General features: G+C 43.4%; 2 protein-coding genes across 2 annotated transcripts; one reads left to right on the forward strand and one right to left on the reverse strand.

Annotated features, from left to right (window-relative positions):
• Positions 1-9,104: 9,104 nt before the first annotated feature.
• On the forward strand, positions 9,105-10,434 carry birc5b (baculoviral IAP repeat containing 5b). The gene is made up of 4 exons (XM_070969367.1): positions 9,105-9,230; positions 9,840-9,949; positions 10,131-10,248; positions 10,345-10,434. Exons 1-4 carry the CDS (start codon positions 9,105-9,107, stop codon positions 10,432-10,434), a joined length of 444 nt encoding a protein of 147 aa, XP_070825468.1.
• A 6,061-nt stretch (positions 10,435-16,495) lies between these two features.
• On the reverse strand, positions 16,496-19,532 carry neurod4 (neuronal differentiation 4). Its single transcript, XM_070968683.1, has 2 exons — positions 19,368-19,532; positions 16,496-18,336 (listed from the first exon to the last, which is right to left on the reverse strand). Exon 2 carries the CDS (start codon positions 18,328-18,330, stop codon positions 17,260-17,262), a length of 1,071 nt encoding a protein of 356 aa, XP_070824784.1. The 5' UTR covers positions 18,331-18,336; positions 19,368-19,532; the 3' UTR covers positions 16,496-17,259.
• Between the last annotated feature and the right edge of the window lie 7,798 nt (positions 19,533-27,330).

Here is a 27,330-nt window from a genome sequence, read left to right on the forward strand (position 1 = left end):
CCAAGATCTTCTTCTCCACAGCAGCCATGAGGAATTGCAGTGGTCTCCAACAAACAGCTGACAAGCAGTTTGTGTCATTTCACAGAGAGCTTCAGATGGAAGGTCTTCCATGTGCTGTGAAGTCAGTGTCTGCTCTGCTCTCTCTCTGCAAAACACACACTCCCTTTCCCACTCTGGCTTTCTCTCCCCCTGTCTGCTTCTTGTTTTTGGGGTTGGGTATAACCTAAAGGCACCTTACATGCCTCTGCTCTGATTGGTGGCAGCTTCGACCAATGGGAACCGAGGCAGACGCCTGTCATCATGCAGAGTGGAAGTCATGTAGGAGAGACAGAGCTTGACTGAAAATGCCGTCTCCCCCAACTACTGTTCTCCCTCTCGTTTCCCATATTCTTCTCACTCATCTCCTGCTGACGGACAGCGTGACTGTCAGATCTCTTTATTGTGTTTCTTGTTTATTACCCCCCTCCCCCCATCCTTTGACTCCATGAGTATGTGTACTTGTTAAAAGATTAACCTTTTATCCGTGTGGCTGTGTCCTTCTCCCTTTTCCTCGGTCCATCTCTTAACCTGCCCAGGCAAGGTTACGCATTTTATCAACCTCTGTGTTTTCGTCAAAGGGATGGAATTTAGACTGGGAGTAGGGGGGTGGCAAGCAAAAAGGAAAGATGAAATGGAAAGCGACAGAGCAGAGGAAGCAGAAGAAGGAGGGGCAGAGATTAAACTAAACACAAACTGACAGAGGGATGAAGCGATGTGGAGGGACAAGAAGAGAGACGACCAGGAGGATGGAACACAGAGACGAAGACAGACAGTCGGACACAGGAGACGGGCTGTGAGAGAATTAGACTGTGGACCATAGCAATGCAGTCACTAATTGAAGAGGCGCTTCACAGCCAGCTTCTTATGGTCCACTTCCTCCACGCCAAAAAGCCGCTCGAACGTCTGGTGTCATGTCCGAGCACCACTCTGTCTCTCTCTCTCTCTTCCAGGATAGCTAGCGAGAGACTTTTGAAAATCACACAGCCATAATGTTATTGAGAAGCTCAGCACTTAAGAGAAGGCTTAACAAAGCTGTCAAAAATTAATCCCCTTGGGCGGGCATGCTTGCAAACACACAGATACAAACATGTGAGCCGGGGGCTACAGAAAATGCTGCCTGATGTTCATAGTGCCTCCTCTTGTCCTGCTCTTGCTTTCTCTTTTCCTTTTCTATCTCCACCCCCCCACCCCCACCCCCCACCCTTCTCACGCTCTCAGGCTGAGGCTGTGAGTCACAGGGTGTTGGAGTGAATACTAAGGAGGGTGGCTGACACCTCCAATACCTCTCTGCACAGCAGCACCACTGCACACATTTAAGCCATTGTATGTAAACACTGGCACACTGAGGGGCCACAAACACCCACACAAGTTCTTGCAGATTAGAAATTTGGCTAAAATCCACTGACTAAAAGCTGTTGGTATTATGGAGCATATGGTAGCGCTTAACAAAGGTGCACAAAAATGCCACTTTCACAACTGCCTTTCTAACACCTGCAACAGCAATAAAAATATGCAGTTATACACACAGAATAATGAGCTTACAGATGAGAAACAAACATTTAGGACAAAGAAAAAACTTCTGTTAGAAAAGGAGTCTGAGCTGAATCAAACACATAAACACACACTGTGTCTGCAGGAAATGGACTGAGCTCTGAGAGTATTGGTTTTTGAAAATGGGACACCAGCAACTGGAACAATAGTTATCATCAATACAGCTATGCGTGCAAGTTCTTCCATGAGCATCTGTGTGTGTGTGTTTGTGTGTCAGTGAAAGAGCTGAGATAGGGTTCCCTCATTAGTTGTGTTGGTATCAATAATTCAGAGCCAGGCCTTGTTGGCGTTCAATGGGCCGAGTGCTAATGTGCTGTCGGGCCAACGGGGGCCCAGGGCCCAGCACCGCTTTAATGGATGTCATGATGAGAGTGTGAAATCGGAGAATGGAGATCCTGTGTCATCCATAGGTAAGATGAGGGAGGGAGGACACGGCAGACGAGAGGAGTTAGGAGACGGAGACGGGGTGAAGGCCACTGGGGGAGAGGACAGATGGCATCACTGGACAGGTATGTGAGCAGAGGGGTGCTGGCGAGTAACAGAGAGAAGAGGGAGGAAAGGGGCGGAGCATATAATGTCCCTTTGTTTGTCATTGGCTACAGATCAATCAGAAGATGATGTGCTGACCTCTATCACCTTTGGATGGGTGATCATCATGGGACATATGTTAGATGGCCACTAGGGCAATATCTTCAATGAATAATGTACTGACATTATTCACTTGAGCTGATAGAGGTACTTCACTCTCAGACCTCTTCAAAAGCAACAGGAGAAATAGAATATATGACAGTGGTTTATTTTACAGGCCCATAATTTCCAAGTAATTTCCAGGAAAAGTTGTGTGTAATTTAATTGGCTACTAATTATATGGAAAAAAGGATTTTCCTTGAAAGAACAAACCCTTCATTTCTTATTATTCATACAAATTGAACCGTATGCTTGATGGAGACAAATTTTCCATTTTTGCATGTTCAGCTGAATGACTGTTCTGAACAAAAAATTCCGTTGGTTACACCAGCAATTGATTAGGATTAATTAACTGGACATGTACTGACTGAGCACTGTTTCTGCTTTCCATATAAAAGGACCAACTTACATAATTACTTTTTAGGAAATTATGAGGATGTTGTTCAGACATTACAGACCAGTAAAATAACAAGCTTTTTATTGTTATAAGACCATTTTGTAGTATGCAGGTTAGTATCAAACTAACCTTTCCAGGCTAACTCATATTTTTCTGTTGATTGACAGGAAACATGCTAAATAAACAAATAAACAAAGCTAAGAGGTCATTCTTCTTTGGAGTGAAAGGTTTGTGTGTGTGTGTGTGTGTGTGTGTGTGTGTGTGTGTGTGTGTGTGTGTGTGTGTGTGTGTGTGTGTGTGCGCGCGTCTACATGATGATAAATATACGCTGGCCCTGAGGTGAAAAACACAACAACACCAAACAAACCACAATAACAAAACTGAATGGACTGATGATTGCTGATCCAAGCCGTAGAAGTGCTCCAAATGTGAGTCACGTAGCATTTTCTATGGAAAAGATGAGCGGGACTTTTACCTTTACTTCCTGCTGTTGTGTTTTCTGTTTTGTTGTTGTGTTATGTCCAGCATTGCTGTGTTTTGCCACCTGGGCCCAGATGATGGTGTGGTTGAGGAAGATCCACGGATTCAACCAACATGCAGTACATGACTTCTCACTCTGCAGCATGAGCAGTACATGACCTGTCAGCCACCTTCCCACACACATACACACGCACTCACACACAGACACGAACCTGTTTTTATGACTCATCCCTGTAGGCTTATCCCAACGTTGACCTTAAGCACCATATGCCAGCCTGGACTCGTATTTTACCGTAACTTTAACCTGACCCTAATTCTAATCTTCAAACTGACAACAAGTCTGACTCTTAAGCCTAAAATAAATGGCTAACCTGATGAGGACCCGCTTTTGACTGTAGACTGAAGGTGAGGTCTGCCAAAAAATTGCCAAAAGTGCACACACACAAACACACAGTGTGAAGGCAAGAAGAGGTCTCTTGACATTGCTGCTGAACCTGGATGGTGACAAGTGGTAAACCTATGCTGCCCTCTACTGGTGTAAGCATGTTAACACAGGATTAATTCCCTGTAAACAGAACTCAGGGATCTGTATTCCAGCTTTAGTGACCCTGGTACAAGAAAACAGTATGAAAAAGTCACATAATGAAAAACGATCCCATGTAAACTGAGAGGCTTGTATGTTCCGAGAGTCATGTCAACACACAGGAGTAAATAAGGGAACCAGACAGACATGAGGCACAGCTGGCCTAGTATTAATGGCCTGTCAGACTGAATCAGAAATACCTTACTCAAGCAGAAAACTATCTATATAACAGCCTGGACAAAGCTGCTGAGGCCAGTGCTCTTACTGCAACTCTTTTTATGTGCAGAATGGTGAATTGGCCAAAGTGCGTCTGAGCCTGAGTGGAGCATGTCAAATGTGAAAGGAATGATGGCTGACTATGAAGGACTTATAAGGACTTGCCAGACGATGTGCAGCAACAGGCTGCAGGAGATTTATCAAACCGGAGAGAGAGAACATCAAACTATTCCATTCATACAATGCTATGATCTGTCTTCCTCATTCTTACCCGCAGGGGAAAAACTCAACTGTGCCAGACAGACTGTAACTCACTCCCTTACAACAGCTCAAATGCAGTGTCAAAATGCAGCTTCTGTTGATCATAAATTCTAGTCATATTTCATGAGCCGGGGGCCTGCAGGCGTTATGTGACTTTCCAGAAACATTAGTTTGGCCCGTTTTCTTCTTCTAGTGTTTGCTTGCATGGTGTAATGAAAAGGGGTTTTGTCCGCACCTAGCTCATGTATCATGTTTCGGGTGTCTCCTGGCACTGTGGTGGTGAATTTAGAGACTGTCTATGAAGGTCAAAGGTGAGGGGGCAAGGCAAGCACCAGACATCAGCATACTTGCACTTCCCCTCAAAATATGGCAAAGCATCTACTAAAACTACCAGGCAATAAATCACAGCTTATTAGGCTATAAAATCTTAGGTAACTAGCAATCATCTCTCTCTCCAAAAACTGAGCTTGTCATGGTGCACACGCTATCTAATGGCTTCATTATGAGCGTGCAGCACATAGCAAGTAAGCCAGCTCAGTATGAAAGAAAGGACCTCTGCATTCCCCTTGAACTGGCCTGAGCCTGCAAGTCTGACAGTTAGGCATATCAGTTCGCAGCTGTGAGGGATAATCATCTCACTAAATATAGACTATTGATCAGGTGTGGAGGAGGAAATGTGGCCAGCTGTACAGTATGGTTTTTCCTGGAATCCCTTTAATAAATCAAGGCACATGTTTGGATTGTAACAAATGAAGTGGGATTTTTATTGCCTCACATACTAACTGATGTGAGGTAATATCAGTTAGTGAGAGAGAGAGAGAGAGAGAGAGAGAGAGAGAGAGAGAGAGAGAGAGAGAGAGTCAGTTTAAAAAGATGAAATCTATTGTTTTATATTGATTTTATGTTACTTCAAAGACACTTTCACATTCTGTAAATACTGTATAAACTTGGTGACTGGCCAAGGAGCTTTTTAAAAGGGTCGACACAGAGAGGAGTCGTTAAAGCAGAACAATGCTGTCTCCAGTGTGAAAGAGAGAAAGTGGAGAACAGAGGTCCATTCATTATCATATTAAAAGATATAGAACTTTTTATGTATTCATTGCATTAGCGCTACAAAGATTAATGGATTAATCGATCAATGGATATTTATTAGCAACTAATCGATCATCGAAACAGAAATGCAAATATTTGATACTCCCACCTTCCCAAATCTAATAATATGCTGCTTTTCTTCATCTCACATCATACTTAATTGAATTTTCGATTGCTAGTCACACAGAACAAGAAATTTGATGTCGCCCTGTGCTGTCGGATACTGTGAGCTGCATTTTTCACTGACTTCTGATATTTTGTAAATTGAACGATGAACTAATTCATCAAGAAAATAATCAACAGCTTCACTGATAATGAAATGAATCATTAGTTGTAGCCCTACAGTGTTCATGTTTGTGCATTAGCAACATGTTTTTTGATCAAAATAGAGCTTCGCAGAGGGAAAAAGAACCAGAGAGAGTGAAGGTTTTGGAGGATTCCTGGGTGTGTGTACTCAGGTGGGTGTGCCTGTGCTGTGAATCCATGGCTGCCTACAGAGATGGAGAATGTTGATGTTGACTGTCACACTCTCACACGCCCATGACATTTTTACACCAGCGCCAAAGGACAGGACGTCTTTCTCTCCAGCCGCAGATCATTTGGCCCACAACTGCTTGCAGCTCATACTTGTTCAAACTTAACTACAATAATTCCTGTTTTGCTGCTCTTACTAGACAAAGTATTTTAGAAGGACGACTTCCAAGTCCAAGTCATAAGCAGTGTGGTGTGTTTTTGAGGATCACAGCAATTTGACGTGATTATCTTCCGCACAGATCATAGTGTCTTTCTAAAAGTGAGACATTCCTCAGCTGAGAGTGATGTGGCAGATGAAAAAAAAATCTCCGCGGAAGTCAAGTGTCAATGACATCCGTGCTGTGGAATTCACTCTCTGTCACACACACTCGGATATACATTTCATTACTACAACAGCGGACTCACTAACATGAACAGGTCACATACAAAAAACTATTTCTTGCAAACACACACGTCTGTATACACACTGCACACACACATATCTGTACTTATATCCTTTTGGGGAAGCTCATTGACATCATGCATTCCCATGTATTCTGATTAGACTAACTTTAACCATCTACTAAATGTCTAACCCTAATCCACCCATAATGTCCTTGCTTTTCTGAAATGTCTTCATTCTAAAACTTCTGATAAAGATACCCCCCCCCCCCCCCCCCCCACACACACACACACACACACACACACACACAAGACAAGATCAACTTTGCCCAAATGTGCTGTGCTCAGTCAGGGTGTCAGGGCAGCAGAAGACAGGTAGAGCTGTCAGGACATTTGTCAGCTCCAAAGGGACATTTGAAGCAACAATGAAGACTCTTTCACACACGTTGTCCAATTAATTACCGAGTGTCATTTTTGTGGTGCATCATAGCATATTTACTGCACCAACAACTCACTCAATAATCAGCTACTGTACAAATGCAAAAGACGGTAGCAAAAAACATTATTTGTTTCTCCCCACGGAGACACTATTGCATCATTTTAATATGGAAGCAGAAACATACAGTATCACTAGATGGTCACAGGCTCCTTTCTTACCTGTGCTCCACATTGATTGCACCTCTGGTCCTCCTGCTGCTCTTACTGAATGAATCCCGTACACACAGTGAGAAACAACTATTTCCTCAGTGAACTCCTTCCCAGCATGAAACTAGTCACGACTCTTCAGGTGGAGGAAAAATAATCGGAAAGATCCTCAATTGTAATTCAGAAAGATTCCAAGAACTGCGAATGCAGACAACACAACCTTACACCCGCAATGGCAATCTAAAGGACATTTGGAAATAGAGACCATAAACACATTGCTTCTATCACCTCCCCTCCACCTCTCTACATCCTACCTCCTCCCTCCCTCTCTCTCACTCTCAGCCCTGTGTGAAAACAAAGCATAAGAAGGAGATTCCAGCAGCTAATCGTGGCAGACCTTAATAAGTGAGGGCAGTTGTATCAGAAGAAGGAGAGAGCAGGGAGTTGAAGGCAGTAGCAGGGAAGCTATGAGGGGAGGAAGAATCAAATGTCAATGAAGGCATGAGGAGTAAAAGTCAGATACAGGACACAGAGGGAAGAGCTATCATCGAGCTATGAATTCGTGGAACAAGACATGGAACAAACAGTTGCAAAACATTATGAGCAGGAAAGTAAAAAAAAACATTTTTAAACTTCTCAAAACCAAATAACCTGAATGGGTCTTTATTGCTGAAGCTCTAAACTACACACTTATTTTCAGTGGTGCATCATACTAGATGACCACTGTCAGCACCAAACTTGTGAATAAAGGAAAGCAAAATAATGAGGCCACGTTGGAGAAACAGTAAAAGTTGAGAAAAATAACGAAGGAGTTGAACGTATGGAAAAGTGCTGAGCGACTGCAGTAACACACACATGCGTAAAGTCAGAGGTAGATGTTAGTCTGCACTGGCTGCAGTAAGCAGCCACCCACCATGCAGGCCTCTTCGAGCTACAGAGACATGACATCTAATGTACAGTGGATGTCCAGTTCACTCCGGTGCTACTGCTCAATAAGGCATTGCACAGCATCACACACAGTATGGAAATCACACACTCTCAGGCTTATAAGCAGGCGCACTGCGTTTCAGCGCTCCCACAGGCACTCCGCTGGAAGATAAGGTTAGAAGGGGGAAAGGACAGCAGTTTACAGTTGTAAGCACATTTCAGCATCCAGGGCCCTGAGGGGTAGTGTTACAGGGACACACTGCTCACCAGGACTGTCCCTCCCTCTCACAGTTAAAAACAGGCTTGTAAAGTTTACACCACAAACCGTTAAATTGGCCGGTTGACATTCTGGCTATTATGCCTATATGTATTTTTAAATGATTATTTCCGTGGTGGCCATGTATTCATACACATCTGTGACTGAGTGGAAAGTGTGATGTGATGCACAGCTTTTAATGTTAGTTATTTCTGAGGCATTAAGGAAAAGCAGAGTAAAGTGAATTAAGAAGTCATTGGGGACTTTAATTAAGCCTCTTTTGGACACTTCATTGCATCATGAGGCAGGAGAAGAGACAAGAGGACGTATTCATTACTACCACAAACAGCATCCTTAAATGTCTGCCACCAGGGGGAGTTAAACCCCTCTTCTTTCTGAGGTGTCATATGAGGTCTTCACAGCTGATGTGACTTCAAGTTTTTTAAAATCTTTTTTTAAAAATCAGGAGATTAATAAATTGTCATTTCATGGCTATGGAATACAGTCTGTCTTAAAACAACACTGACATGTCCAAAGTAATAATTTGATCATATCAACTTCCCCTGAAGTTTAGTTTTACGGTTTTTCTAACAAACGCAGCTTTCATTCCCCTAACATGAGCCATGAAATGCAGGCTGGGTGGCATTCCTGAAGAATAATGACTAGAATAAGAATAAGAATAGAAAAATGCAAGATTAAAGATTGAAATGTTGATATTGGCCTAGCGAGTGGATTGGCTTTATAACTTTATTTCATTTCATTGTTCCTCTAAATCTGCATCAGGACAGACAGAAACAAACAAACAAGCAACTTCACTTTGCGCTGTATGTACAGATATGTTTTGCCACATAAAAAGCATGCAGGTCTAATGCAGCAGTGAGAAAAACTGACTTGTACACACCTACCAAACAGTCCATCATCGCCCCGCCCACCTTGAGCCTGAGCACATTTTAATCAGCCAAAACTGAAAACACTTGCGGAGGTCTGCAAGAGCCGTCTACACCCCAACGACCACATTGTGAATCTGGGTTGAGCCCCTGGTTTGTGCTGATGATATGGACAGCATAGATGTTTTGACGACAAAGTTTTTCTCATTTGATAAAATGTACAGTCAGGAGTTACGCAAACAAAGCTTTGCAGACTGGCCCTTTAGAGAGGACTGTAACTGCACACCTGAAAAGGTAAGATGGCTGAGAGAGTCTGTCAGAGAGTCTGTCAAGCCTTCAGAACAAGAGGGGGACTTGCCTGCAACAAAGGCACTAACAGTTTTATTGGTGGGACAGGGCCAGCAGGAGGTCAGACTGGTCACGTGTGTGGGATGTGTCATGAGGCTCTGATTTACATGCATGGTACAGGAGAGCTGATGAAAATAATTATTGGTATACCTCAACCTCGTTTGCACAGCATTTTCATACCACAGCCTTATATCCGAGGCTGTGACAGCTTCTGATGCAGTTAAGCAGGTGCCAGATTCAGTTTCATTGCATGGGGTGTCCAGTGCACAGACCCTTTGCCCACCCTAGTCTTGTCATGATGGATGGGCTGCTGACACCTCACTTGATGATCAACATACTATGCCATGTTACCAGCTCTTAACCCCTGCCCAAGAGCCAAAAGGGGACCCTCTTCTGGTTTCAGTCTCGCTGGCACTCATCCTCCTGCAGCTATGCTCTTTTGTTCTTGAATTACACTTGCCATCCTCGTCACTGAGATGTCGGCTTTGTTTTTATTTTCCAGTAGTCGGAAAGGCACGTGCTACAGACATGACGGCATCTGTTTTGTCTTTGCAGATGGCCAAGGCTGGGTTTGTTCACTGTCCCAGTCAGAATGAGCCTGATGTTGCCTGTTGTTTCTTCTGTCTGATCGAGCTTGAGGGATGGGAGCCAGATGACGATCCCTGGTAAGAAAAGCATGTCAGCTCCGTCAGCTCTTCCCTTTACCTTACCAGATATTACAGTGTACAATGGGACAGTAGTTTCAGAACATATTCAGCTTCAAACATATAGCAAAGCATTCCTCTGTGTGCCACACTCAGATACTGTGTTTAGGTTTTGGGTCTTCCATCACATTTCTCTGCCCAGGTCTGAACACATAAAACGCTCCCCTAACTGTGGATTCTTAACCATGAAGAAAGATTTCACCAAGCTAACTGTGGCTGAATTCTTTCATAAGGAAAAGGAGAGGCTGAAGATCTACCACGTGAGTGTCTCTTTTATCTGTTCAGACTGTGTGCAATGAAGTGTTTTTTCTTGTACAGGGGCTGTTCCACATTCTCCTTTTTTTTCTTTTTTCCAGAGAAAGGTTTGTCATAAGAAGATGGCATATTTGCGGGATGACATAGACCATACGCTTGAGAGCCTTAAATCTCAGTTGGACTCTATATGACTGAAATCAAAATTCCTGATTTTATTGTTTAGCAAATCTTAACTTTGATGTTTGATGTCATGGAAGTTTAAAATATCAATAAAGTTTTGAAGACATTTTGTTTGTAGTTTTGTATGTAACCACAAGATGGTGCTTTTGCACTAAAGCCACAGTTTTCTCATGTCACAGACACACTTTCTGGAGTTTCCAATGTCATACAGAAAACCTTCACAAAGGCGGACTGAAATGAAAGCACACATTGAGCAGGATTACAATGTGGGCTATATTCCCTCTTTTCAACCAAATACTTACCATTTTCCTGAACGTGCCACCATCTCTACCACCCCTTTTCAAACCTTGACCCTGGACAGATGGCCTGAAGCCCCTCCCTTTCAATACCAACTGTTGCCCCAGTAACATCTGTTACATATAGGGGGACACTGTGCAGTGAGAGGGCTCGCCAGGGCACTTGCGTAATCTTGCAAGGAGGACTGAGATTTAGGAAACACTGAAGGATGCTGCAGTTTAAAGATAGAAATTGTGGTAAAGGTGCTCATGCAGTAAACACTCCAAAAAAGCTCTGTCACACTGCAATGCTTCCTTGCTCTTATTTAGCATTTCAAGCGCAAAGGTCGATGTCTTTAAATATAGCAGACACCGAGGATGCTGAGCTCAGGTTGTGTGAGTCCTCTCCCTGTGTCTGATGGGAGGCCTGGCTGGATGGAGTGCAGGATTAAAAGATGCCATCCCTTCTCCAACCTTCCACTGTTCTGGATTAATGTCTAATGTAACACGCTGGTCACTGAGCCCAGATCAGCTGCTTAATTCTCCTTTATCCTCTCACTGCAGAGCAAATTGAAGAGAGAATATTTTTAGCCCAAAAAGTAAAAAAGTGATGTAACATTTCCAAGGAAACTGTTATGCTTCCATTTTTCAGGGCGGTTCTTAATGTTCGTGAATAGCTATTGTGGGATATCCCCTCCTTCATTCATGTTTGGCTGCCATGACTGAAAAAATTCATATTAGATATACATAGGTGTCTTGATTGGAGAGGAACCTCCACACTTTACTAATGAGATATTGGTTTTGACATTTAGTTGTGTGTGTGCGTGTGTGGTATTTGCATGAGCATGCAGATTATAAGGAGCCTGTTTACAGTAATTGCTAATGTAACTCTAATCAGGATTTATTCCCACAGCCTGTGTAAATCCACTTATTTATGTGTGCTCCAGAAAATGAACAAAGAGAATAGCATGGCGTGACTTCTGTCCCTGAGCGGCACAGATGTGATAGATGAGCTTATCTGTGGGAATGGTGCAAAACTGTTGATTTAATTGGATCATAACTGAGGTGGGGGTTGGCTTCATGTGCCCCCCCACCCCCTTCACACCCCAGTTTTATTGCAGTTAAAATGAACCGATCAAAATGTATTTAAAATAAGTCATTACTCATTAAGCTAACAGGAATCTGCATTGCTCCATTGCGCTTAGACTCTTGTCTGATCTAATTAATGCACTGTGACAAAGGGTGCACCAGTGGCCTCTGCTGCAGTTTCTAATTGATGAGTTTCTGCTAAACAAACTGTAAACAGTGAGTGTAGCAGATGGAGAAACGGACAGATGTTACTAACAGAAAGTTTACAACCTGAGCTTTCCATCAGGCCCCATCTGTTGCTCCTGCGCCCGGTACCTCCCTCTACCCTCCTCTCCTCTCTCCTCATCAGCATCTATCACCGAACCCTCTCCCCTGATGCTCCATACGCTGCCCTAAATGAATGACATCAGCATTTACCCCCCTGCCTGACCTGGTTTAACCTTTAATAAACAAAGGCTAAATGAGCACATCTGAGCACTAAGGATTTAGACATCTTACATCTTTCTCACTGTAAGTCTTCAGCTTTGCCGGCTTGTTCCACTCTGAAAAGTACTTGCGAGAATACACAAAGCAGGATGATTATAAAGTTTGGCGTGTTTACAGGCCAGCTGACCGAGAGGCCTACACTGCACAGTGATCCTGAACCAAAGCCACGTGAATGTGTCTAGATCATGCTGAATTTACAGACAGATTATCAGAGCAAAGGGACACTCCGAGTTACACTCTTCTTTGCATTATAATTAGGAAGAATCTAAAGCCCCTTTTCAGTTTCTCCGCACCCTCCTCCACCTCTAATGTTCTCCCACGTCTCTGGCAGTAGGGCATACTGGCTGCCTTCTCTCTCTCAGACACCGTGGCCCTCCTACCTTGGCTGTGTTTTGTGCCCTCTTCGAAAGGGACCTCCATCTGTCCCCGCACTCAGCCCATTGTGGTGTCCCAAAGCCCAGCAACTTCCACAATGCAGTGGGCGTGCAGGGAGGGGGGGGCAGGGTAAACACGACAGCATCCAGATCCCATTAGAAGCTCTTTAACTCCTACACCCTAATACTCTCAGAGAACTCTGGGAGGAGAAGGCCCACCCCTTATCCTCATGCACACAATGTCACCTTTTACATCCACTCCCATAGGTAATGAGTCTGCGAGCTGCCCTGGTCCCTCCCCTCCCATGTACATCTCCTTTTTTATTTTTCTTTCACGTAGCTACAGCAAGCTGTTATATCATTTTCTGTTGCATGATTTCTCTGTGTGACCATAACACAATTGTTTGAACTTTCATTGCACATTTTACAGAGGGAACAGCGGTGCTTTTATTAAGAGGTGCTGACAAAGAGGACCATCCTTGGATATTCAGTAAAGTTGGAATTCATGTTATTGATGTTAGTTCATAAAAGCTAGAGCTAGTCTGATGAGTTGAGCTAATAAAACTATGGTCAGGAAAAGTTAGTTTTACTCAGATTCAATTGCTTCCACCATGTAAACCATAACCTGCCCAATCGTCATTTTAATTCCCCCTCTTCTCCAATCACAGCATCTTCTCATAGCACCAGCCTTGCCATCTTTCATTGTTTTTCTCTGTCTTTTCCCACATCTCTTTCTCCATCCATCTCCTTGCTCTTTCTTCTACCAGCTGCTCCTCTAAGTCTAGGGCGTCTCTTTTTTGGGGTGCTCCACCTCTCAACCTGGGCACTCATAGCATGCTCCCCACAGAGATGTGTGTGTGTGCGCGCGTGTGTGTGCGCATGTTCGCACTGTGGCCCAAGAGGAGGGGGGATCACTGTGTTCGCCCCGGCTTAAAGGCAGAGGGATTATCGGCACACAGACACTGATTAAAGCCTTCCAGCCTCCTATGGCCCCATTAATACAATCTTAATCACAATGCTTTATCCCTCTATCTGCCTCCTATGGATCAGGACCTTTTCATTTTAGTGGGAGCCACTCTTGTTTGGCCAGTGGATTAAGTGTGCTGCACACAGAAACTAGAATATATGCACAAGAGAGCAAGAAGGAAGGAGTCCAAGCTAACTCGGTTCTGATTTTTCTTTTTTTCTTCTTTGTCAGTGATTCCAGTTTCCTCTGTCAAAATGAAATTAGCATTTTATGTTGTCAAAAATAACATGCGATCATGTTTTTGGCTTGTACTGCATAATGTGTGCAAAAATGAAAACCACAAAGACCATAGAAGTTTAGGACAAAAGAGTTGGAGTGCAGTACCATTAATTCTCTGTGGGCTGATATCTGACGTGACCTCACTCTCCCAGGGGACGGAGCTACAGGTCGCACTCTGCTGCCGGCCGTCTCGGCCAAGATGGCATCACAAAGCACAATGCGCCCTGTTCCACCCCTCATGTCCTTATCAGAGATAAGAGGCACTTTATATGCTCAATCTGCCTTTGTTGCCTGTACTGAAAGTTAAATCAGGATTAATTCTTTTTTTTTTTAACATGATCAATGTTCATCATCGCATCAATAAACTATATTGAATTTATTAGGTTTATTATTGAACAAAATGCTAAACCTAAAAAGTATTTTAAGACAATAAGCATGCATGTCTTTTGTATATCCTCCTAAATTGTTCCATGTAACTATCAAACTATCTCTCCACCGTCATGCCCCAGTCTTCCAAAACTGTCCTGCATCTCTGTGTTTTGTAATCTTGTATCCAAAGTTAATTTACGTGGATTATTTCCATATCCACCCACTCATGTATTTGGACTCAGGAGGATAATCCACATACCCTGCCCCCCACCGTTTTCTTTCGTGACAAAACAGCAAAGACACAAAGAGGGTGTGCGCCAGCTAACTCTGCCAGAACTTTCTCACAGGCCAAATGTCTGCCTGTGTGTAAAGCAATGTGTCATTCCTATGCCAAGGCTGACACGCAGGAGCACGGAGGACAAACTTGTGAATGAGGAGCAAGGACCTCGGTCACCTTTCCTGCCCTCTCCTTCTCTTTCCTCTTCTCCTCTTTCCCCTGACACACTAATTCCCCTTTCCCTTTCCCTCTCTCATCCCGCTCTCTCTCTCATGCCCTCACTCTCTGCTCTCTCTCCCTCTCTCTCTCCCCCCAAATTGGCCCAGCTGTCCGTCAGCCCTCCCGCAGTTCCCCCAGCTGTCTGCCCTCCCCAAACGAGAAGCCCCACAACAATACAGGTCACAGGTCAAGAGAAAGAACAGGCTGCGTTCACAATGGACCAGTGGCGCCCAGTAAAACAATCGTTCCCTTTTTCTCCTCCACCCTTTCTCCACTGTTGCCAGGACTGGAAAAGACAAACCTTTGGAGAGGTAGCTGAAGAGGGGGGAAGTCCTCTTGGACAACAGCCTCTGAGGCACCTTCCCCTTCTTACAATTGCCTAAAGGACCACAATGATAAACACACTCGAACACACCACCTCTTGCTCTCACCTCTCCATCTTCACACTCTGCCACCCCGCTTTTTGTCTATTTCAAGAGCCATCATGCCCTTCAACACAAACGTTAAGGTCAAAAATGAGGCTTTTGTCATTAGTTGAATGATATAAATGTTAGGAACCTTGCCAGCTTGGGCTGCTTTGGATTTTGGCATCGGAATACTTTATATTTTATTGCCTCTGTGCTGAAATGTCAAAGGTTTTATGATATGAACTGTGTGTTGAGGTTACACTCACTTCAATTGAAACATCCATATGCTGTGTCTCTTAACAGAGACCTGGTGCTTTTCTCCATTTAAGTTAACGTGGATGAATTCTTTAAAAATGAGCTGTTGCCCCACAGTGTTTTGGCACGAGCTAGATGTGAAATTGGGACATGTGGGAGAGAAAAAGCGAACGGGAGAAAGGCCTCTGTGACACATTCACCTGTTTCCGAGAGCTGTTTTCCCATGGCCCACAACAGCCTGCTGCCTGACCTGATAGACACCCAGGAGCAAGCCTCTGAACAGCATCACACACACACACACACACACACACACACACACACACACACACACACACACACACACACACACACACACACACACACACACACACACACACACACACACATCCTGCAACAGATCTCTACTGCCTGGCCACAAAGTACTCATTTATTCCACCAAGTTCGTCTTGCACATTTTCATTGTTTTTGACATCTGTGTGCCTGTCTGAGTTATTGGAAAATGAAATAGAGCCACTCAACAAGCATTTTCTTTCCTGTGAAATTCCATTCTCAGTTTCTTTCTTTGCGTTTGTTTAATGGAGGTTTTTTTTTTCATAGATAACAATATGCCCTCAAGTACTGAGAGATTACTTCTTAGAAACCTGCACATAATCGCTGACATACTGCTAATTCAGTAAAATGCCTGAAGCACAATGTGCTGAATGTGTGCAAAGGGAACTTTCAGATTGTGATATGTGAGTTGACGTTGTTAAAAATAATTAGTGATTGGAATTTAATTTACTTAATCTGGATTTTGTTTTGAATTTGCAGAAAATAATCAAAATTACTCCTGTGACTTGTGATCCCTGAAAGTAGAGGTTACATATTCCAGCCAATGCAGGAATTTCACCAAGTGCAATGTGAAAATGCAAAATCAAAAACAAAATGATTGGAGCTGCATATACGTACCCTCAGCTACACTGGGACACATGAGCTCTGTGTTGGACTTAATGTTAAGTAAAGGATGGCAGCATAGCAGATGAAAACACATTGCATTGTTACTATGGAAATAGCATATAATATAAGAATATTTATTCAATTAAGTGCGAAACAGCAAAATATTTACAACAGTACAGTATGACAAAAATTGTGACACCAAATGAACAAGTACCTGAAAGACCTCAAATAAATAATTTAAATACAGTACGGCTGCCAGTGGCTGACAAAAAACCAAGAAGACAGTGAAACAAAAACTGTGCTGAGAAAAATATAAAAAGGACAAGACGTTATCAAAATAAATATTAAATACAGATATAAATAAATGCATTGCTTTTTCTTATGGTGAGGGAGACATTGGTTGTAGGCCTCAGTGCACAAATTAAGTTTAGGTTGGATGACTCTTTGATCAATTTCTTTTGCTATGCAGGTCTTCTAACAAACTTTTTTTCCTGTTTATGTTCAGTCCCTACACTTACACAGAAGTCCTGTCTGTGTGCTGCTTGAGCATTAACGATTTGGTAAAACAAAGTTCAATCACTGCAACATCTGAGGGGGCAATTTCTTCGGAGAAAATTGTAATCCAAATATCAACATATAATCATGACAGAAAAAGAATAAATAAACTTTTAAAAATCATGGGTGCGTGTTTTTATCAGGTAGATTGAGTTGAGGTGTTGAGTCTCTCTGAGTATTCAGTGTTCTCCCAGAGTACTAGACAACTTAAATGGAAACCATTTTCTCTATACAGTTAGTACCGCAGCCATAGTTTTTACAGCAGTTTATTCAAGGGCAGTGCTTCTCTCCGGACCAGTGTCGTAGCAGAGTCAGTCACTGGTCCTCTCAGTTGTTCGTGTTCACATCTCAGATGGTGCCCATCTGAGATGTGATCAGGTGAGAGGGAGCGAAGGAGTCAAAGGCCATATCCAGGGGCAGCTCATAGCGTGAAGCCTGAAAAAGTGGATGACCCTGAGGCCCCCCTGGTAGGCCGCCAGTCGTGGAAGTGGGGTAATGATGGGACGAGAGGTAGTGGGCATGGTGGCCAGCATGCGATGTGTGGCTCCTCTCGGACTCATGGGGAGAAGGCTCTTGCTTCAGGGCAAAGTTGCCACTGATGCTCAGAGGGGGAGTGAGGGGCCCATCGTATGGCGGGGTGCCGCTGCTGCACTCGTTAGGGGAGGGGTTGTCATATATAGGCCCCTTGAATCCCTTCATATGGAGGAGGTGGGAAGCCTCCAGGGAGCCATAGGGGGGGCTGGGAAGGCCTGGAGATGGGTAGCTGAGGGGATGGCCAGCCTGACCCCCCATACCACCAACTGGGCCTCCACACTTGTCCTCCAGCTTGTTGAGCATCATCGGACTGGGTCCCAGTTGCAAGCAGCCGGCCACAAGGTTACTGGTGGGCTGAGACAGACCTTTACACAGCATCTCCACGAAGCCATGGCTCTCCGGGGACTGGCCACTCTCAAGCACCTCTGACAGAGCCCAGATGTAATTGCGGGCCAGCCGTAGAGTCTCGATCTTTGACAGCTTCTGTGTCTTGGAGTAGCAGGGCATCACTCTGCGCAGATTATCCAGGGCATCGTTCAGCCCGTGCATGCGTGACCGCTCTCTGGCGTTGGCCTTGACTCGCCGGGCACGAAACCTCTCCTGTCTAGCTTTGGTCATCTTCTTCTTTTTAGGGCCTCTCCTTTTGGGAGCATTTTCTCCATCTGGTCCAATCTCCTCCTCATCTTCTTCTTCTTCCTCCATATCCTCCATATCCTCACTGCCCAGTTCCATGCAGGAGTGGATGCGGCTCCCTACAATCAGGCCATGGTGCCCCCTTTCCTCTCCATCCTGAGAGCTGCCGTCCTCCTCCTCCTCCTCCAGCCAGCCGAGGGAGCTCACCAGCTCGCTCACATCCCCGCTCTTCCCAAATGGTTTGGTCATCATTTTGATCTGAAGAAACACAATGTCAAAAAAATCAGTCAATCAACAAACACAGTCTCAAAAGTTGAATAGCTGTAAATGTAAAAGGATGATGCTACTCTCTAATGGGTAAATGCAATGATAAAATATTGTCCTGTGATTGAGTGGGGAGAGAAACTAGACCTCATGTCCCAAGAAAAACAGAGGGAGGGCACTGATTTCAGCACTGCAGTGTGGATAGCTCACTCGTCTTACTCAAGAGCTGATGGCTAAAGCTATTTAAAAGAAAGCCTGGAGCTCTTAAAATATCTTATATTGGGATATTCTGATATCAAGGAAGAGATGGCTGTTTTTAGAGTGAGGTGGCTGAATGGTCTCCTGCTGTTAGATCTGCAGCCGCTACAGAGACGCTGTCAATCTGGGACACGATGGGATTTACTCAGCATATAAAGCTCAAAGATTAAATAGGCAACATACAACTCAACACACACGTGGACGAGCAGCCTACACTGGCCCACTGTTGAGACCGTTTTGCGGCTGTTTTCCTTCTTCTTCCTCTTCTTTTTTTATTAAAATTGTACATGTTCTTGTAGCATAATTGCATATCCTCAAAAGTTCAAAGGAACCAAAGCAAAATTTTTAAGTGAAAGGCAGACCTCCACAGATAATTTGCTATTGTTTTGAAATGCCCTAGTTAATTAATTAATGTGCACTAATGCGTAAAAGTGGGACAGCTCACTGTAATTTATTAATTCAGAGACGCAACTGTGTCTGGACTATATGCTACTGAACACAATTACAAGACCGCTGCACATATAAGACCTTCATCTCGATTTATTGAAATCAACTATAAATGTTAGAAATTAGGGTTTTTGTTCTTTTGTTTGTTTGTTTGTTTGTTTGTTTGTTTGTTTGTTTGTTTGTTTGTTTTCCTTAAACACAAGTGCGCAGAATTTAGCATCCTAAATTTTGTTCACTGATGAGATCCACTAGAGATGCTTTTTTTTCCTCTTCTTTTTTTTTTAATCTTGGACTGATAATGAACAAGTGTGTGAACTCACCTGTTTGGACTCCGCTCACTACGCAAAAATAACACAAAAATGTGGCTAATTTAAAAAGTTCAGCAACTGAGAGATTAGTCCAGAGCCGCTGCTTTCCTCTCTTCGTGCGTCCACTAGTTTGCCAAACTCTCGTGCTCCTTCAGATAGCCATCAGTGCTCGTGGAACTTTCATCTCCAACTGGCACGACCGGACTGGGTTTTTTGCCTTTAGTCGTATAAGCCCCTCCCTCAGGCGCCCCACCCACCATCAACTCATCCAAACGCGCGTGTCGTGCTCGTGGCTTAAAGTTTCACCCAACAAATGGGTGAGGAACAGAGGCGGCGCGCGCACGGGTGCACGTGTAGACATGGCTTTATTTGTAAATGAGGAGGTCGTGAAACACTGAGAGGCTGGCAGTCTGACGGGACGGTGCAGAAAAAGCGCGCACAATTGGATCCTAAACAAAACCAACATCCATGAAACTTGCAAGTGTTCATCAGCCACAGATTATTTTCCCTGCACCCTACAAAGACCAACTTTTAGATGCATCTCACTTATCTCTCATTATCTGCCAAAGTTTTTTTTAGTCCTGACAAATGCACACTTGCTGTATTATAATTTTAATAGCTATCAGCAGAAACGAAGGCCAGTATTTATGTCCTCCTCACATCAACTGTCATTATTTATTTATTTTGATCCTCTGTCTCCATGATAATCCAACGGTCATAGATTTCGGTGTAACGCCTGTCCCAATATGGGATCATGTTGCAGTAAAGTCCGGCAAAAATGTCCCACATATTAACTTGTAAAAATGTTCCGACTAAATACGACATTATTTGTCGTCACACTTGGAAATGTGGGGCTAACCAAAAAAAGAAAAAAAAATAATCTGTTCTGTTTCAATGCCATGCGTTAACTATCTTAATCGATTGTCTATCTCTTCATTAGTCGGTTGGATTAGGAATTTTCCACTTAATTAAACACACTGTATGCCCGGTCGTCGCTGAGTAAAGAGACGCTCCTCCATGTGTGCGTATTTAAGTGATTTTGACAGCTTAGTGCGCAGAGAGCAGGTGTGTACGTTGTTCACCCAGAAATTCAATTGTTTTCTTCCATTTTTAGCGTCATATTCTGCCCCCAAGGGCTATATGATTATTGAATCGATTGGTGTAATGATGAACAGACAGGTACTTTATGGTGCGCTTAAAAGCAAGAGAAACAGCCGGCATAAACATACATAATACCGTATTTATGAAGCCTAATGATGACTTAATAATTATCAAGACACTGTAGGCCGGGACTTTCTTTCTTTCTTTCTTTCTTTCTTTCTTTCTTTCTTTCTTTCTTTCTTTCTTTCTTTCTTTCTTTCTTTCTTTCTTCTGTGTTTTTGATACTTAATCAACACATTACAACCACTGTAAGAGTTCATTTGAACGCGAGGACTTGAAACGAGTAAATGGCCTTTATTGTTTATACATTAATCGTATCTCAATATTGAGCGTTTTCCCCTGTTTTGACTACAAATGCCACGGCATAATAAACGCGCCCCAGTCCTCGTGCGTGGCGAGCCGCAGCGCAGTGGGGGTCTATTGTCATCACTGGCCATTGACAGCCGGGGTCTCGCGAGTCGCACGTGCCCCCGCATTGATCCCATTGTGCGCGCGATTGCGCACAGCTGTGCTCGAGACTGAGAGAGACTGAACTTTGTCAACTGCACTGCGGGCTCTCCGTGTGTCTGAGTGTGCGATATATTTCCGAGTCTTTCAAATAAGATATGGTCACGTGGCCAATCGGTAGCATCGCGTAAAAACAGGCACTTATCCAACGATTTATTGAACAGACGATAACAGATGGCGGGATATAGGAAGCGTTGGGGGTGGGGGCATCTGTTGCTTGGGTGCTCACGCGTCACCATTTGCCCAAGATGTCTCGTGCTGAAACAGCATTTATTGCCTCGCTAACGGCCCTAATCACTCCTGGTCAGTGCACTGGCCATAAAGGCATGTGGACAGAGAAAGAGGATCCCTGTCCTTTGTCTGTGTGCGTGTGTGTGTTGCCCCATGTGAACCAGACATTGCATGTGTGTGTACATCAACAACTAATGTGACTTGCCCAGAGCTCCCCAGGTACATGCACCCCTAACCCCCAAACACACTACTCTTCTGTCCCCTGAGTGTGAGCATGGCCTCCACCACACCTGCAGCCTGCATGGGGAATTGGAGCCTTGCAGTCTCCCGCAATCCCCATCGGTTTCCCAAATGACTGACTGACTGACAAACGAAGAGGGAATTGTGTCCTGCTCCCATATAAGCAGTAACATAGATAGCCAGCCTTCTGGAAGAGGTCATGGTGCACACATCTGATCTGAACCAACTTTCGATGAGTTTGCATGATTTTAACCTGGGTACTCTAAAATATTTATTCAGCAAATTTACTTTTTCGCAAAGTTATGCAGTCCATTACTGGCTTAAGTGTGTCCCTGTGAGATTTAAAGTGTTAATCTAAAGTTTAGGAAAAGATTCAGATGAAAATTTTGTGGGTTTTTTGTTTTTAGTGTTTAGGAGGGGAAAGTGGCCAACATGCATGTTCAATTTATGCATGAGCTGTCTAAAACAAGTTTTTGTTTAAAGATTTGACCAAGAGGGTACCAGTCCAGGGTACCATATTAGCTATTTAAGTGTTGTTGTTATTAATCAGGGTATCCCCCTTTCTTACAAAAAGCACTGCCACAAGTGAGTTGTCTCTCGCTCTTGTCCCCTGGGACTCAGAGTGGAATGGGAGGGTTTCGTGCGCTGTGCTGACAGATGGGTCCTTGTTCCTGTCTTTTTCTTCATCTCTATCTCCCTCTCCCTCTTTTGCTAAAACACAGACACACTCACACACACCAAGACTGCACGAATACAATAGGAATTAAAGCTCTACACACATGCTCCCTGGACCGCTCCGAAAGCTGAGCCCCTTGTAGTGATCATAAAAGACAGAGGGAGCGTGGATTTGCGAGAGGGGCCGGCGTTGTGAGGGGTGGGGGCGATGTGGCACACGATGGTAAGACTAGAGATGAAATTGCATTGTTATCACACTAGCAATAAAGGAACGTGATGTCAACCATTTGTATTTATACACATTTTAAAATTTGACCTATGGCACTATTGAGGGTTCAAAAAGTTTTTTCAGCAAGTTTATCTTGTTCATGTACACTTTAGCTGACTGTTTTTAAGTTATTTCTACTTTATTGCTATACTTTACAGTTACTGTGTGTGTGTGTGTGTGTGTGTGTGTGTGTGTGTGTGTGTGTGTGTGTGTGTGTGTGTGTGTGTGTGTGTGTGTGTGAGCGTGTGTGTGTTAAGAAGTCCCAGAGCTCAGTTCTCTCCATTTGCTGCTCACTGAGGCTGAATATGGTTATATAGCAGACTTTCCTGAGGGAAAGACTGACAGGCCTACTGACTCTGCTGCACACAGGGGAACATCAGTGGTCTACCACACAGACACAGACACACACACACACACACACACACACACACACACAGTGTTGTGTATACATAATTTATGGGGACATTACATAGACTTACATTCATTTCCTGGAGACTTACGTTAACCATAATCAAAACCACCGCTTGCCTAATCCTAGCCCTGACCTTTAACCCCAGCCGTCACCCCAGAAATGTAATGATTTACATTATGAGGACCTGAATTTTGTCCCCATAAGGAAGGTGATGTCCTCACAATGTGACAGTACAAACACATTTATGTCCCCACAACCTCAGGAATACATGGTACACAAACACACACACACACAGAATCATCATGAACTTTCAACTTGATAATTTTTTTATTTCAAATTTTATTTGGAGACATTTACATTGAATTATTTCAAAGCTGAGATTATTGCATAAATCAAAGTTTTCAGCTGCCAAGTTTTCAGTGTGCCACCTGCAGCCAACATACAGCACATTATGTCTTTGCACATGAACACACAGGACACATGATAACTGTAGACTCAAAAAAGCATGTGTGTGAACTGATGCCCCACAGACAAGTGGACACTTATCTTGATCTCCCTGTGTCAGGAATATAATCCCATGTTTGACTTCACACCAGCATAATACATTTTGGGCAAACGGTTTGCCATATCCATAAAACTATGATGTCAACAACTTAGGGTCCTCCAGGTTCGTCAGAGTGAGTCTGGATAAGATCTAGCAGCATTTCATCCGGGCAATATGAGCAGATTGTTTGCAGCTTATTCCTCTTCCTTTAGGCTAATGGATTTGGAAGACATTCCAATCGGGCAGAAATGTAGCTACAGAATGGGAATCAGGCCTGAGGGCAATTCTCACTAAGTGGGGAGAGAGCCATTAAACAAAGGTGCCTGTGGTTTCATATTCAGGATACTTTACAACCTCCGTCCCAGGACATCAACAGTGTTTTTGGGTGTGCTGTTAGAGGAGGCAGAAGAGGGGGAGGAGGATCCATCTGCCATGCTGCTGGTCCTCAGGGAGACGGGCATATCCCAGGGGTGTTTTGGAGAGAGAGGGGCTGAAAGGATTACACCCAACCACTAATCAACAACGGTAATCTGTGGGCCCCCATACAAAATCCCCTCCGATCCAAACAACAATTTGGGACAGAAGATAAAACCTCAGTGTACAGGGACGCCTAACTGATGTTGAACAACCTGACAAATCCAAGGACAAATACAGGTGATTTTTAATTGGGAGAATCAACAGCGGAGGTGTGATTGGCAAAGAGCCATAGTGTCTCTGTGATCAGGTGCAAGTGTCCCACAAGTGGCCTAGTCTGATTCCCTGTGTGACCATTATGCAAATACAGCAACTAGACAAGCCTGCAACATAAATTAGTCTAACGGATAAAAGCACTTCTCTAATCAAATCAGATTGCAAAAGGTTGTTCTTGCATTTCGCTGTGCATGACCCAAAATGACAAAATATTGATCAAATTCTAAAATGCAAAAATGCCGGGAGTGTCTCACATAAGCTTTTTTTTTTTTACTATTACTATTTCTGTAGGAATCCAAACATTTTTCTTATTTGTCTTCAGTCTTGAAGATGAACTTCTAACAGCTGATTCGTGCTGCCCAAAGGTGAGCCCTGCAGAGCAGTTTACCCTGAGCCTTCCAAGGACTTTGTCACAGCAGGAGCCTACACAAGGTGCAGCTGCTGAGCTGTTGTCCTGGCAGGTCTCTCCCTTCAGTGAAAGAATAGCAGGGAATCAAGTTGCCACTAGTTTCATGGTCCCTTGTCAGTATGGTTTTGATGTCTGGGGCAGGCCTGGGTGGCGTCTGGATCTGGTAGTGGTGGGTTTAAAGCTCCACAGGACTATAGAAGAAGCTGCCTAATGATGGTGCCAGTCCTCCAGGGCATAGGGAACTGGAGCATCCTGGCCTGCATCCCCTCTACCTCCTGCAGTATGCCCATTGGCTAGGCAGCCTCTAAGCTCCCTTTCCCCATAGCCTCATTGTTTAGTGGGCCCGGCATGTCAATATTAAGCCTGGCTAATGTGATCTAGAGGCAGCTGGAGCAGCCCCGATTATTACCATGACACAGCCGACTGAAGGGTGTAATATCATTAAAAATAAATCAGGTGGTTTGGAGATTTGCTGTGGCAGGGGGGGACTTTGAAGGGCATTAGGTGGGAGAACTGCCATAATTTCATTAGTCAGTTGGGGCACCTCAGAGGATCTGTTGAAACATTTCCTTTAAGTTGGAGTAATTGAATTTGCTTTCACAACACTGAGCACAAAATGAAAGAAAGAAAAATGCTGCTAATTTTTCCAATTAAGTGTATAATAATTTTGGGAATAAATCTCAGACATGTTAAGAACTATGCAGACACCTGCACATCATAATAGGATAATATTTCAATTTCCTAATTACGGCATATATTGTAGATAATCTATTTGAAAGCAGAGATATAGGATATTCCTGTTGTTATTAGCCTCTTGTGGTGGATTATTGTTGCAAATGATGAGGAAAACGTGAGGCACTGCTAATCTTCTTAAACTGAGCTGTCTACTCGGCAGACTCATCAGCAATCAGCTGGCAAGTGAATAGACTGCAGGCTGACAGAACTTATTAACCTGTCAAAAATAAAGTAATAATATAATAATTGAAACTGGTCTATATCGAATCTGTGTTTAATGTCGGGATGACTTTGTTGGAGGTCTTTCTCTTTCTCCATTTTGCATGTTCGATCCTCTATTACAGCGCCAGAAGTGCCGTTGGTCTCACAGCAAGGGTCTTATGTCGCTATTGTTTCGACGCTCGAGCCACATAAACGGTGATTTCAAGGCCCATTGAGCGCGCGATGGATTGTGGCCCAAAATCCGCTGAGGAGTGGAGAGCATTGATTATTGGAGGAGCAGCTACAGTGACGCCAGAAGCTTTAAATCTGGTGTCCGATCTCCACAGTGACACTGAATTCGGTCATTTAATGTCGGAATAGAATGTCACTCTTAAAGCGTGATAGATAGATAGATAGATAGATAGATAGATAGATAGATAGATAGATAGATAGATAGATAGATAGATAGATAGATAGATAGATAGATAGATAGAGTAGTAGCAATAGTAAAAGTAGTAGTAGCAGTAGTAGTAGTATTTATTATTGTTATAAAAATGCTATTGTTTTCTACTCTCAACCTCTCTGAATGTCTTCTTTTAATCGAGTTGAAACGAGTTCATGCCAGGCGCTCATGTCTTTCTGTTGTATAACAGTGACATCTGGTGGCACTCTTTGGAATTACCGTCTCCCTTTGGTTGTAATGTGGCTTTACTTTACACTGTGTGGTAATTCATGCTTGTAGCCTGCAGACAGAGAACAAGACCACGCTGTGAAAATAAAACACTGCACCACAAGTAAAAGCCCTTCATTTAAAACCTTATTTAAGTAAATGACGTATTATCAGCAAAATTGCAAGTATTAAATGTACTCAGAAAAATGGTCCATGCTACTGTTTTACTGTTATATTTTTGGATCAGTATTGCTGCTGCATTAATGTGTATGTAGCATTTTACTGCTGTAGATGTTTAAGGTTGAGATTATTGTAACTTTATATACTGTTGGTTAGTTTAATCTACAACGCAACATATTCTATAAAATCATGTAGAGCTAAAAGTAAAATAAAAAAGTTTAAAAAAAAAAAGTAAAATGTAGTAAATGCAAGTGAAGTAAACAGAAATGCTCAGGTCTATTAAAAGTGCACTTGATACAGTTGAGTAAATGCACTTATCCATCACATCCTGTGCGTATGTAAACTATGTAAAAATAAATGCATGTGTTGTAGTTACTTGTGCCCTTTCTGTTCATGCAATATGAATAATTGACAGTCAATCTTCAACCTTGACAGAACAAAACATCTTCTAGAGTCTAAATCTGGCTCTAATCACATTGAACGGCTTCACACCTGATGTCCTGTTGTCCTCTGCTTCTGACCATACAGCATCAGTGTCAGCACCTCTGCAGAAAGAGGAGGAGGATAAATGTGGGGAGCAGAGACAAAGAGAACACGTATTTATTTTAGAACAACCTATTATTAGCTGTGAGATGGAACTGTGGGTTATTAATGAGACACAGATTTCTGACACCTCTCATATCTCCTCTTCACAAACAGAAGATCATGTCAGTATGGGCTAAAATCTGTGTACTGAGCTTGACACAGAAACCCTTCACGTTGCTGCCTCACTCGCCCACACACTCCTTTCTGACCCAAATAAAAGCATGTGCTTGGAGTCATAAAATGGAGCCTGGTTCTTTCTATATCTATCCCCTTCTTTATTTTACACTCCATTTTTCATCTCTACTCCTCCCACGCTTTGCTTCACAAATCCACTCACATGCTTTTCCATACATCCACCTCTGCCTCCTCCACCTGCCAGTCCCTAAGCATCATCAGCATCATCAACCTGCTCCCCCACCCCCCACAGGATACGCACAACTGACACACTTTACTTCATAGCTTGATAT

The sequence above is a fragment of the Chaetodon trifascialis genome, chromosome 8, assembly GCF_039877785.1.
Source record: "Chaetodon trifascialis isolate fChaTrf1 chromosome 8, fChaTrf1.hap1, whole genome shotgun sequence".
In the NCBI taxonomy this organism is placed as follows: domain Eukaryota; kingdom Metazoa; phylum Chordata; class Actinopteri; order Chaetodontiformes; family Chaetodontidae; genus Chaetodon; species Chaetodon trifascialis.